Source organism: Candoia aspera, chromosome 7 (genome assembly GCF_035149785.1).
Source record: "Candoia aspera isolate rCanAsp1 chromosome 7, rCanAsp1.hap2, whole genome shotgun sequence".
Lineage (NCBI taxonomy): Eukaryota > Metazoa > Chordata > Lepidosauria > Squamata > Boidae > Candoia > Candoia aspera.
In genome coordinates this window covers 23951835-23965166 of record NC_086159.1, presented here as the reverse complement: position 1 = coordinate 23965166, position 13332 = coordinate 23951835, and the positions used below count along the sequence as shown (strand labels likewise).

At 41.4% G+C, this 13332-nt stretch overlaps 1 protein-coding gene across 1 annotated transcript; it reads left to right on the top strand.

The window, feature by feature from the left end:
- Window positions 1-3614: 3614 nt before the first annotated feature.
- CKAP4 (cytoskeleton associated protein 4) lies at window positions 3615-11206 on the top strand. The gene is made up of 2 exons (XM_063309526.1): window positions 3615-4338; window positions 8377-11206. Exons 1-2 carry the CDS (start codon window positions 3973-3975, stop codon window positions 9700-9702), a joined length of 1692 nt encoding a protein of 563 aa, XP_063165596.1. The 5' UTR covers window positions 3615-3972; the 3' UTR covers window positions 9703-11206.
- The last annotated feature ends 2126 nt before the right edge of the window (window positions 11207-13332 follow it).

Sequence of the window (13332 nt, the reverse complement as noted above, 5' to 3'; positions counted from 1 at the left end):
GCCTTTTGCTTTCCTTCTTTCTTGGGCTACTTCTAGTGTCTCGGCAGACAGCCATTTTGCCTTCTTGGTTTTCTCTTTCTTTGGGATGGATTTTGTTGCCGCCTCCTGAACAATGTTGCGAACTTCTGTCCAGAGTTCTTCCGGGACCCTATCTACTCAGTCCAGTCCCTTAAATCTATTCTTCACCTCCACTGCATATTCCTTAGGAATATTAGTGAGCTCATATCTAGCTGATCTGTGGGTCTTCCCTAATCTCTTTAGTCTGATCCTAAATTGTGCAAGAAGAAGTTCGTGATCAGAACTACAGTCAGCTCCAGGTCTTCTTTTTACCGACTGTATAGAAGTCCGCCACCTTTGGCTGCAAAGGATGTAGTCAATCTGATTTCGGTGTTGTCCATCTGGTGAAGTCCATGTATAAAGCCATTTCATGGGGATTACCTGAATCCATTTCCAAATGCTAGGCCAATGCCACATCTTCCTTTTAATTTTCTAAAATGCTTATGCGATCTACAATATATGGTCCACAAGGCATTATTATAAAGGTGCAGCTGGGCTTTACTTTACACCATGCAAACTTCCCCTCTTTCTGTCAGAAGTAGCTCAGAAGCTTGGAGAAGGCAAATCTTGTAACAATTTCCTTACTACTAGAATAGTAGTTCTAGAAATGTATTTTTCCTCAATAAACACTTAAGGGTTAAAGTTGCCATCTTGACTTGGAAACTAAGGCTTCTAATTCTACATACATCTACCTGAGAGTAAGTCTCATCGAACTCAATGGGATTTGCTTCTCAATAAATAAATGATTGTTCAGTAGCTCATCTGTACCGAGGCTACCATACCTGGGTTCCAGGAACAAAGAGATATTTGGGTGCCATTTAGTGGCCACCTGGATGTTTGCAGCACAGATCTGATAGCACTACATTTTTCTCTCTTCAGCACTGGATGCAGCCTTTAGTTTTGCATTTACCATCTTGTTCCTTCAATAATAATTGAGTTTAGTATGTCATACATCCTATCTAATGTAGGCCAGTCTATTTGGGCAAGGTAATTTAAAATTGTTATCTATGGCACTGGAAACCACATGAATACAGTTCTGTCTGTAAATGGGAAAGAAGTCCAAAGTTCAGAAATAAACTGATTAGCAGAGAAATTGGTGCAGGGGAGAGAAATATATGAGATGTTCACATTTTAGTACTGAGGACTCTTACTCCATTGAACAGACTCAACATGCTCTGTTTTTAGAGAAAAGAAACAGAAGTATTTACAGAAACATCTATATTCACCTAGATTATAGCCAGTGTAGATCAGAAATAGCTGCAACATTTGCCTTTTTTCCTCTCTTGTAGCAAAGTTACTACATAAAGGGTACAGCGACAATAGTATAACAATTACACTTCTGCAGTTTGCAACTGGATCACTGAATCAAATTCGTATTCATCCTTAAAAGACCGTACTGTATATGTGGAAAATACTGAAAACGTAAAGATGCTTAATTTTTTAAATTGCTGTGTATCACTCTCAGCATTTCACAGAAACCCTCCAGCATTCTTACCAGTCTATTCAAGAGGGAAAGTTGAAATAACCATAATTTGTTTTTGATTGATATTACTAAAGGACCAATTGCTTCTGCATGGAAAACTCCTAGCACTCCTGTAAAAAAACCACTGGGCAGCTATTTTAGCTTTTTCCTTCCCTACAGCTTTTTTTCTGTTCAGAAAACAGTGGAAGAAGCACTAGTGAAATATTAGCATAGTTACAAACGGAAAATATCTGGGGCCATTATGAGATATGGCTTCAGGTTTGAGTAGGAAGTACACTGAACATCCCAGCAATAAAACCAATTGCATCACTAGGCACATTTCACTGCAACAGATTCCAGCTGCTTCTTGCTGGAATAGCAAGATTCTGCACAAACAGAACGGTTACCATCATGCTGTGTGCACAAAACTCTGCCCTCAGTGCAGGAGGGAGCTTGATCCTAGCACATGGAAAGCACCCAGCACTGGCATCAACCTGATTGGTGGTAGGATGGTGGCTGTGTCAGTTTGCTTCTGGCACAGATCTGCAGCCATGTCTGCTAAAATTCTCAATCCTCTGAACTATTCTGAAGGAGGCAAGGTGATCACCCAACCAAAGCCCCATATGAAATACCTTTAGTCTGGACCTTCTCTAAAATATTAAGGTTTTGCTGAAATCCAGCCTTTATGAATATGATTTAAAATGTGGCACTTTCCCATTACACTGTATTGTAATTCTAAGGACCAAGAATGTTTAAACTACAATCCTATGAAATAGCATTTCATGTAGATATGCATAGGCTACAGCTTCAAGAAGGCAATTTGCCTGCACATATTCAAAATAGAAAGGTGGGGCTTTCTTTTGAAACCCATGAATTGGATTAGCAGAGCATGCCACAGAAATTAACAGGGTTTCCTTTCTAATACATGTAGCAGTTCAGCAAAAATCTTCCTGTAAGAGAATATCCCAGCTGAGTGAGTCTGTCTATTTTATTTGTCCCTGCCCATCTCCTCCCATATGGGACGAGATGGGTGAGAACAAATTTCCCCAAATCGCACCTACTCACAGCACAAAGACCACCTGTCAACTTTTGGGTCCAGTCTCCTTGATACTGCTTTCATCTTATCCCCAGCCCACAAATGAGACAGGCTCAAGTCAGTCTTAACTCTGTTCTGGAGTTAAAGTAGCATTTTCTGCCTTATTCCAACACCATTCAAGGACAACCACAAGGTGTGTAAAATCTGTTTGGGCTTATCTGGATAGGAAGAAAAGTGACTACAGTGGCTTGAAAGAGAGACAGGATGGGATTAGCAAGAGAGCAAATTTCATGGGGTCACAACACAAAAAAGGATGCTGCCAGGGCATGTTTATGCCATGGTTAGGTACAAACGGGGAAAGGCCTGTAGGCCTGTAGCCTGCAATTCTATTACTATGATTTTTTTTTAATCTATTCCGTGGTGTCTGATTCTCAGAGACTGCCTGGACAAGTCCCTGCAGTTTCCCTGGCAAGGCTTTTCAGAAGTGATTTGCTATTGCCTCCTTCCTAGGGCTGAGTGAGTTTGGCCCAAGGCCACCCAGGTGGTTTCGTGCCTAAGGCAGGACTAGAAGCCAGGGCCTCCCCAGTTTCTAGTCTGATGCCTTAACCACTACACCAAACTGGCTGTATTGCTATAATTGTATGCATCTTATTTCCTATACAAAAGAAAGGAACAGACAGACAGCAATATGAAAACCAACAGGAAGAAAAGAAGCAAACATGTTGTGCATAAATCATTCAGGCCAATTTTTTAACATAGGATTAATCCCTGACCACAGGAAATAATCCCGGTTACTCCACCTCCCCACGTGCTGGTCCGCAACTCCCAAAACTCCCCCGGGGCCACGTCTTCAAGGTTCTCCCCTAGGTATAACTCGAATTTAAAATTCTTGGATTTGAAGGGTTTTCCCCAAATAAAGGTCGAAGCGGCTGCGCTCAGGGCAACCAAGAGGCTTGTAGCGCTGGAAAGACTGGCAGAAACTCAGGTGAAGTTTCGGGCGGGGGGGAGGACAAGAGATCGGGCACCCCTTTTCCCGTGCTCGAAGGAAATCTTTGCAAAACTGCCAGCCTGCAGGAAATGCAGCTTCCCTGCTCCTTCCTCTCTCTGCGCTCTCGGACCATCCTTTTCCTCCTCGGTGTGCGTGGCAATCGCCCTTCCCACCCCCGCTTTAACGAAGTCGGGAGGCGGCGCTCGCTGTTGGGCAGGGCGGAGATGAAGCCCGCCTGAATTCCCTGCCTTCCCTCCCGTCTCTCGGTGCCTAGAATTGAATGGGGAAGCACGCCCTTGTCCCAGCTGCAGCAGCCGCTTTTCGCATCGCGCAGGCTCCACGCGCGTTTTGGTGAAGCCTCCACGTTGCTCCAACACGCTCCGACGACTTCAGAGAACAAGAGGGTCAAGCCACCGCGCCCGGCCCAGCATGTCCTCCTCTTCGGCCAAACAAAGGAACAGCAAGGGCAGCGGCAACCCCGCTTCCTCCGAAAAGGGGGCCCATTCCAGCCATCCCGATGACGTGGCAAAGAAGCCGCCGCCGCCGCCGCCGGCCCACTCCAAAGGCAGCAAAGGCGGCTCGCCGCCTTCTGGCGGGGGCAAAGGTCCCTCGTCCTGCGGCTTCGGCGCCATCCTGAACTTTCTCTTGTCCGTGACTTTCTTGGCAGCGGCTGCAGTCTCGGGCTATTACGTCCACCACCTTCTGGGAGAAGTCAGCCAGATCAGCCTGAGGCAGGAGGGCTTCACCAAGCAGCGGGAAGAGCTGGCCCGCTCCTTGAAAGGAGCCGTGCAGACGGTAGGCGGGGAGGGCGGTAAAGAAATAAACATTTACTTCCTTGCAGAGGGCCGAGTGCAGCTCTCGCAAGGCCGCCGAGCGGGAGCGTGTGAGGGGGGAGTCGGAAGCCGGCCAAAATATACCCCCGTTTTGGAGTTAATTGCTCGAAGATGGGCGTGCGGCGGTATTTCGCCCCGCCTGAAACGCCGGCAGGCTCGCTCGCGTGAAGCAGCCGCGCTTGAGAGGAAGGCTCTGTACCTTCGAGCGCGTGGCACTGGAACGCCGTCTTCCCCTGGGGGAAGCCGGGGAAGGCTGCTTAAAGGCTCCCTCTGCCCCGGCTTCATTGGATTTAGGAAAGTGACGGAGGAGCATTTTTGCAAGCCGCGCTTTAGCTCGTGCGGTCTGCGCGCCGGAGGAATTTGCAGTACTTAGGACGTTGCAGGCAATAGCCGGGCGATAAAGTTGAAGTGCTCGGGAAAGAAAAAGGCCTGTGAAGTAGCAGCAGCTGGGTGTTTCCTGATAATTTGGAATGTCCTTGTAGTCTTCTCCAGCCAGTATGGCCGGGGGCGAGGGAGGGTAGTTGGAGGACGCTGGATTGCCTGGTTCTCCGTTTGCGGTAGGAAATCGGATACTGTAGTAAAAAATTAGGCAAATTTTCTCAGAGCTAAGCCTCACTGTGTTTGGTGGTATTGACTCTTTGGGAAGTGCCTCAGGGGTGCAGCCAGAGAAGCCTTGTGTACGTCAAACCCAAAGCGGCCTAAGTTTTTGTGAGCCGTAGTGCGTACTTGACAAAGTGAATTTTGACTGCAAAAGTTAAGCTGCAGTGTTTGTAATAAGTACTCTCCATTGGGGAAGCATGCATTGATAAGGTAATTGAATGCTGATTCTACTTTTCCCAAAATGGTGCCCTTGGGAGTTATTGACCAGTTCCCATAATCCTTATCTTTATTGAGTGGAGATTATGGGAATTGAAATCAGTATCTCAGGAATGCCCCATTTTGTGGAAACTGGATTAGATTATGAATTCACTCTTTTTTAAAAAATACATGGATATTTATTTTAATTACCATTTGACTTTTTTTTAAAAAGGAGCAAAAGTTTCCACGATTCCTAGGAGGAAACTGCAGGTTGCCCAGCAAAGCTATAGAGGAAGTTTGTGGGCCACAGATTGCTCCACTCAGTAAAGTTTCATCTTTAAACAATCTAAATCAGTGGTTCTTTTGAACTGCTTTAATGGTATTAGTATTTCCAACTAATCAGCTGGGTGTACAGTAATTAATTTCTAAACCTCTACTCAAGGGTCACTCAGAACTGTAGTTTTGGGATGAGGAGGGGATGGCTTCACCATATAGTTCAGAACAGTATGTTATGTAGTCATAGAATTTAGTGGATATGTTGCAATCTGTTGGGCTTGCAACTGTGAGAGCTAGAAAATCAAGATTCTGAGTTTTTCAAACTGTGTTCCCTAGAACTTTAGGGTAACGTGAGAACCTTTTTTTTTAAATAACAGCTTCCATGGCTTGAAAGCTCTGTCCAGTGCAGTGTTTCTCAACCTCAGCAAATTTAAGACACATGGACTTCAACTCCCAAAATTCCCTGGCCAGTCCATACAGTATGTCTTAAAGCTGCTGAGGTTGTGAAACACCGGTCTAGAGAATTTATGGCAGAGGTAGATTTGAAGCAGGGTGGTCTGTGGTTAATCTGTGGCTCTGTACAACGTGAGCTTGGCCTTAGGGTTAAAGAATTCTGTGTCCAGATTTGTGGTATATGTACTAAATCCAGTGCAGCTCACGTTTTTGCTAATTCCAAACTTTCTTCAGCAATCCAATCTAGGACAGCAAAAGACAGTCATTCCATTTATATTACTGTTAAGCAAGCAGGAGTTAAAAATTCACATAAGTCTTCTGCAAATCAGAACCAGTTAGACCCAGTTTGGTGTAGTGGTTAGGGCAACGGGCTAGAAACTAGGAGATTGAGTTCTAGTCCCGCCTTAGGCATGAAAGCCGGCTGGGTGACCTTGGGCCAGTCACACACACACAGCCCAACTCACCTCACAGGGTTGTTGTTGTGGGGGAAATAGGAGGAGAAAGAAGTATTAGGTATGTTTGATGCCTTAAGTTATTTATAAAAATAAAGGCAGGATAGAAAATAAATCGTACATCAGTAGAGGAAAACCTCTACATTTGTTACATAGCATAAACCATTGTTACACTTCCTATCCCATCTATTTGTTTATAGAATTATAAGGCTGTCCCTTTTAACTTAGTGACTCTGGGCAGCTAACAATGCATAAAACATAAAGCAAAATAAAACAAGTACAATACAATGTGGCTAAGGCTCTCCAACCCAACCACATCATAAAGCGCACATACCAAGCTCAACTGACATCCTGGTGTCAGTCCCTGGGGAAAAACTGGGTCTTCAAAGCCTTCTGGAAGATTAGGAGATCAGGACCATCCATATCTCATGGGGAAGGCTGTTCCATAGGGTAGGAGCCACAAAAGGGGAAACATGCCTCCTGTATCCACTGTTTAAAAGTTGACACTGTTTGACAGAGGAGACCCAGAGCATGCCTATCCTGCAAGATCTCATGGGATGGGCAAAACCATAGGAAACAGGAAGTCTTGCAAGTAGCCTGGCTGTGTGCCATACATCAGGGATGGGATAGGAGTGCATGTTTTCCTGCCCCTGCATGCAAGATCCTGGGGGGATTTCAGAAGCAGTCCCTCTGCTTCACTCTTGCCTTGTTCCTTGTTTTCAGATAGATAAAGCAATGTGAGGTTTTTCAGTGGCACATAGAATTACCAAGGTATACCATTCTGCTTGTACTTCTGCAGTTGAAATTGGGTAAAATTCTAAAGTGTTTAGCTGCATGGTTAAAGGGAATGAATACCTGTTGTGTGTGTGTATGTGTATGCATGCATGCATGCATCTATGTGTTTGTGTGTAAACACAAAAATATACACACACACACCAAAGCTTGAGTAGACATTGCACAAATTTTCTATACTGGTTTATATTGGCTGTGAGAGTGAATATTTCCTGTATTTACCTCCTACAAAGCAACATGTTTATAATTGATCAGCCATAAAGTTATTGAACTTATGTCTTATCTGAAGCCAGCATGACATTCTAAGCATTAAAATAGGGAAATCTCATATCTCATTGTTCCTTAGTAAAGGAAAGACATTGGCCACAATACTATTATATAAGCCAGCTTAGTTGTTGGATGGATAGAAAGTCTGCATATAAATCCAGAAATAAATTAAAAACTAAAATTAAAACAGTGCTTTGCTTTATATACAGAGTGCTTCACTACAGAAAATATATGGAATCCAGTTGATAGACTACTCTGTGAGAAATAAGATTTGCATACTATTTAAGTTCTGCAATAGAATACCATCCAGAGTACATACATGGAGCAGTTTATTTGAAATTACAAATGCAATAGTTGCATAATTAAAGGAGTACCACATCTGGGCTCTAAGAATATGGGGAACCAGTAGGTGGCAGAAAAAGGTTAGTGTCCCCTTGCTACCAACTGGAGGTGGTTATGGTTTTGCAGCCCAGACCTGGTAATCCTAATTTTGAAATATTTTCACTGTACTGTAACATATGCCCTACATGTATATTCCATGTGAATCTCCAGCACAGAATCTAACCATTGGTGCAAAATTGGATTATGAAAATTTTAGATTCTTATTCTAAAAATTGCAAATTTCTGCTTGTATTGTCCTTTATTTCCATCAGAAAATCTTTGATGATGGAACCTGGTTCTCCCTTTGGTATAAAATAATACAAGTCTGGTAAGAATAAGAATAAACGTTCAGGGTGCCACAAGTAGAAACCTAGTAAAGATTTTAATCAGATCTCTAAACCATGCTTTAGTTATACAATAAGTGTGGTTATATATGTATTTAAGTCGTATTTATTTTGCTGTTTATTTTGATCTACCATGTCCAATTCTTCTGCTCTTAGTTACAGACCTTCCAATGTGGGACATGATCCGTTTTGCTATGCCAGCCTTAACTTATTTTTATGCTTGCATTTCTTTTTTAGATACAGTCTTTACAGTCTGCTTGTGGTGGTTTTGAACTGACAATGAAAAATGCTCAGCAAAAACAAGAAGTCACTGAGAAGGCTATCAAGCAAGGGGAGAATGAGATCAGTCGCATTAGTGAGGTTCTCCAGAAATTACAAAATGAAATTCTTAAAGATTTGTCTGATGGTATCCATGTTGTAAAAGATGCCAGAGAAAGAGATTTCACATCACTAGAAAACACTGTGGAAGAAAGGCTGACAGAGCTAACAAGATCTATAAATGATAATATTGCTGAATTCACACATATCCAGAAAAAGAGCCAAGATGAAATCAATGAAATTAAAACAAAGGTGGCTTCATTTGGTGAAATAGAAACATACAAACATGACCTTCAGGCTTTGAAAGACATTGTTGATGAGATGCAGGGATCCTTGAAAGCCAAAGAGAAGACTATAGAGTCTTTGCAAAGTACCATCAATTTGATGGAATCTGATGTGCTGTCTGAAGTTAAAGCACTTGTCAGCCTCAAACAGGAACATGAGAAGTTTAAAGAAGTAGCTGATACAGAGCACCTTTCATTACAGACTTTAGAAGAGAAAGTTCTTAAAGCAGAAGAATCCCTTTCTCATCTTCCAGTGGAACTCAAAAGACTCAGTGATGACTTGGTGCACATCAAGTCTTCTGCCGGTATACAAGATGGCTATGCATTCTCCAAAGATGACATAGAAAGTCTGCAGAAGAGCAATGAAGAATTGGAATCCAGGCTTGAGTCCATAGAAGAGACTGTTCAAGTTCTGATATCACCATCTGCACAGAACATAGAAGGAACAGAACCTTTTATTTTCAAATATGACAGTAAGCTCGCTGCATTAGAAGAAGGTCTAGGTTCTGTCCAGAGTACTATAGAAAATGATGTACGCTCATTAACTGATACGGTAAGGAGTCTTGGTGAAGCACAGCTCTCAATCTACAGTGATGTTGATGAACTAAGGAGAAGTCTGAGTGATCTACCCAATAATGCTGATGCACTCGATCATATCCAGAAACAAGTTCTTGCTTTGCTGGACCAAGAAAAGTCTTCAGTGAATATAGGGCAATCTGGAGATAATCAGGGAGAACTCTCTTCTGTTAAAGGCTCTATTGATGAAGTGCGATCTTCTCTTGGTCAGGTGGAATCTGACATAAAAATGCTTAGGACAGCAGTTGACAGTTTAGTTGCTTACTCAGTGAAAATTGAAACCAACGAGAACAATGTGCAGACAATGAAGGATTCCTTAGATGACATAAGGAATGACTTGGATAGGTTGTTTGTTCAAATGGAAAATATACATGAAAAGATTTAAGCATCAAGTATTGAGCATGTTTTAACTTTGAACTACCAAAAAGAAAAAGTTTTCCTAGTCCAAAGGAGCTTTGTTGTTCTATTGTTGGGGAAGTTGGTGGAATTGAAATGGAGCTATTGATGTCTCTGGAAAAAATGTTAACACAATCCAGTTAGGTAGGCCCTACTGTTTTTACTATTTTAATTTTCTAGGACAAATTAATTTGTTTCTGCAGCTTATTCTATAGTGCACTGGGTGAGTGTGTGGACCCAAAAAGCAAATTATGATAGCCACTTTCCTTATTAATTTAACAAACATGAGGTTTCCATCATGCACAAAGGCTGTCCCACTCCTTTGAACAAAGAAAACAGACACACATATGCATTATATTGTGTGTGTCAATCTTCTGTCATTGAAATAAAGCAGCTAATTCATGGAAGGTTTCTATGTACTAATTGGAATATGCAAAGGGCTGTAATTGTGTATAATGTATACAGTATTCCTGTGAAAATTATTGTATGGAATAATCACATTTGAGATGGGGTTCTTCCATAATTTACAGTGAGACTGTGAAGCTCATCAATGTGGCCATTCCACAGCAAAACCAAAGCTGCTTTTGATGTGTCTATGGGCAATAAACATGTCTATGGGCAGTATTGGATAGAACCTTGCCAATAATGCCTTCTCTTGGGACAGTTTACTGTGCTGTCAACTGAATTTGCATTTACCTTTGCTGTCCTAATTCATTGGTGTAGAGATGTATAGGGATCATGACAGGGAAATGAAAACAGCTAAAGAAAAAGAAAATCAAAAGATTTAACATGTCCCCCCGCCCCCCGAAGATAGGGCAACAAAAATAGAATTGTTTACTGCAATTATTTTAACATCTCCGTATGATGTAGCAAGATACAATGACGACTGGTCTTAAGTGCCTTACTCCCTTCCAAGTATTGACTTGGATGAAATAAAATTAGACTTCAGATTGATTATTTTAAAAAGTCCACAAATAAATAAAAACTACCTTTGGATTTGAGTAATTCTTCAAAGAAGAGGTATTCATAATATTGTTCATTTTACAGAACCACTGAGTTTTACAGTTGGGTAGATTCTTGTTTATCTTCTTTGGAAAATATTTTCATATCAGTCTTTCTGTTGATTTATACTTAATTGTCAAGAAAGATAACTAAACAGAAGAAGGCTGTATAAAGAATGCTCTTAGCATCTATATATTCAGGTATCCAAATCAGAAATACATCAGTAGTAGAGGTAACGGAGGGAATCCTCAGGAAGAGAAGCAGACAAGGTGTGCAGTAGTCATTTATAATACAAGCAGTGTATTCAGAAACTGCTTCCCTAGAGATAAGATGCCTTAAAAAACAGGAACTATGCCTTGTATTGAGATAAGTCATTATTTTTCTGGAGTGCTTTTATCGTCTTCCTTGTGAGTCTGGAATGACTGTGTAGTTGGCTGTGAAATAACTGTCTCAGTATGTGTAATGTTGAATAAATACTTACTCTGGTTGCAGTCAACAAGTCATTTCTAGTTTTGAGGTAGACAGAAATTAGGTAAGGGACAAAACACATAAGTTGTGTAATTACTCTCTTTGAGTCCTTAGTTTTGCTTACTAAATAGCTGCTACTATTGAGACAGTCATGGGCTCAGTTGATACTCGTGCATCCATTCCTACTCCCCATTTGCTCTTGGGTGTTATTTCTCTGCAAAGCTACATTACATACAGCTAAACCCAAAGTAGTAACATTTTTATAACCCAAGGATGGGTTGCATTAATCTTTTTTCTAGATTTATTATTCTGAGAAAAGAGTATTTTATATATACACCTGTGGTTGTGGGGGGGGGACTAGTTAGCTAGTAAAAGGGGAAATGAAATATAAGAAATTTATCTTAAGGCAGTTTGCACGTTGAGCTAAACCATGACATATTTTTTAAAAACTTTGTATATTTGGTAAACCCATGGTGTATTTAAACCATAGTTTATGACATGTGTGAATTAGGCCATCTTGGCTTGTTTAAAAGTGGTTAGAATAAACCATGGCTTAAGAAATTTGAATAAACCATGGCTTAATAAGAAACGTGAATCCAATTATTTAGCCATGGATACCAGCCACTTTTTATTTTTAGTAATCATGGTCAGAGGGATTGAAAGGACATGAAAACACAGATTGAGAGCCACAGGTAGCCCTGGGGCTGCAATATACTCAATGCAACCTTACAGCCAGCTGATCCTTCCCTCTTGGGCATAGATGGCAACATTTGTCTTCATATCCACATTAGAAAATATATTACAGTACACACATCAATATGGCAATGCTAAACGGCATGATGATTTGCATCATATTTGTTAGTATATTGTTTTGAATGAATGCCTTTGAATGTCCTCTAATTCCCCCTGGGTATAGTCTCTATTCCTACTTTGCCTTCTGACAGATGGAAATTTTGTGCCTGGCCAAATCCAGCCTAGCTGCCACTTTGTGAACAGGCAGGTCCTCCATGCTGAGGATTTTCTGTGAACGTGTCCATCCTATGTCCAAATATAATATTGGCCCTAAAAGATTGCCTGTCTCAGTAGTATGATGTGGATTCTCCTTACTAATTTATACTACTAAAATTGAAAAAAAAACTTTAGGAATTAAAATAGCAATAGATTTTAGTGTGAAAGGACTGTCAGCTCAGGATTGATGTGTGGATGTATATAATTATTTTTTAGTGTGGATGTGAAGACAGATGTTGCCATCCATGCACAAGAAGAAAGAATTGGGTGTGAGTGGTTGCAGAGGGCAGAGGGAATGGCCTTGAGGGCCAGGAGAAGAGCCGCTACCAAGGCAGATAATAGAGGTCTGAGACCATAGCAAGATTGTAGTGAGTAAATGTCTCGGGACCCTCCCTAGTTCTTACAAAGAGTGAAGGAGAGGGGAAACACATTCAGACTTGCAAGATTCTGTTACTATAGCTTTACAATGAAGTAGTATTGACCTGCATGAAATTGGTTTTCTAGTCTGGTCTACCTTGAAGGGCTGACAGGAGGGATGAACAACCTGCAATCTCAATATTGACTATTCTCGGGGGGGGGGGGATTAGAGGACATTCAAAGGCATTCATGCAGGGGCTATCTGTGCTTCTCAATATCCTTTACTGTAATGTGAAAGGAAAAGTCCCAGGTTCAATGATACCTTCAGAGACACTTAGTTCCTTAACTATTTTATACCTGGCTTTAATTGGTAAATCTCAGAAGCAAAGTGATCTTGAGCATCTGAGCTGTGAGCTTCCAGAGAAGTAACTTAATACTGGAACAGTTGGATGCTACCATCTAGGGACAATGTGTTGTAATACCACCTAGAATTGCTTTGTAAAAACAAGGCTCAGGGCTGGATCCTTAGCATTCCATAAAGAACATGGCTTTCCTGTCAAGTATAAACTGGATATATGGTAACGTTTAAACCAAGGAGGAAAAAACCTGACCAGAGCTGAGGAGTTTAGAAAAATATTCAAAACAGATTTGAGAGAAGATATTTTTACGTTCTATGACACTATTTTAAGTACAGGGAAGAAAACGGTATTCTACATGCATCCAACCTCAGTTTTATATATTTACATATTGATAAGTTGGTATATAATTACTATGCTCTACTGAT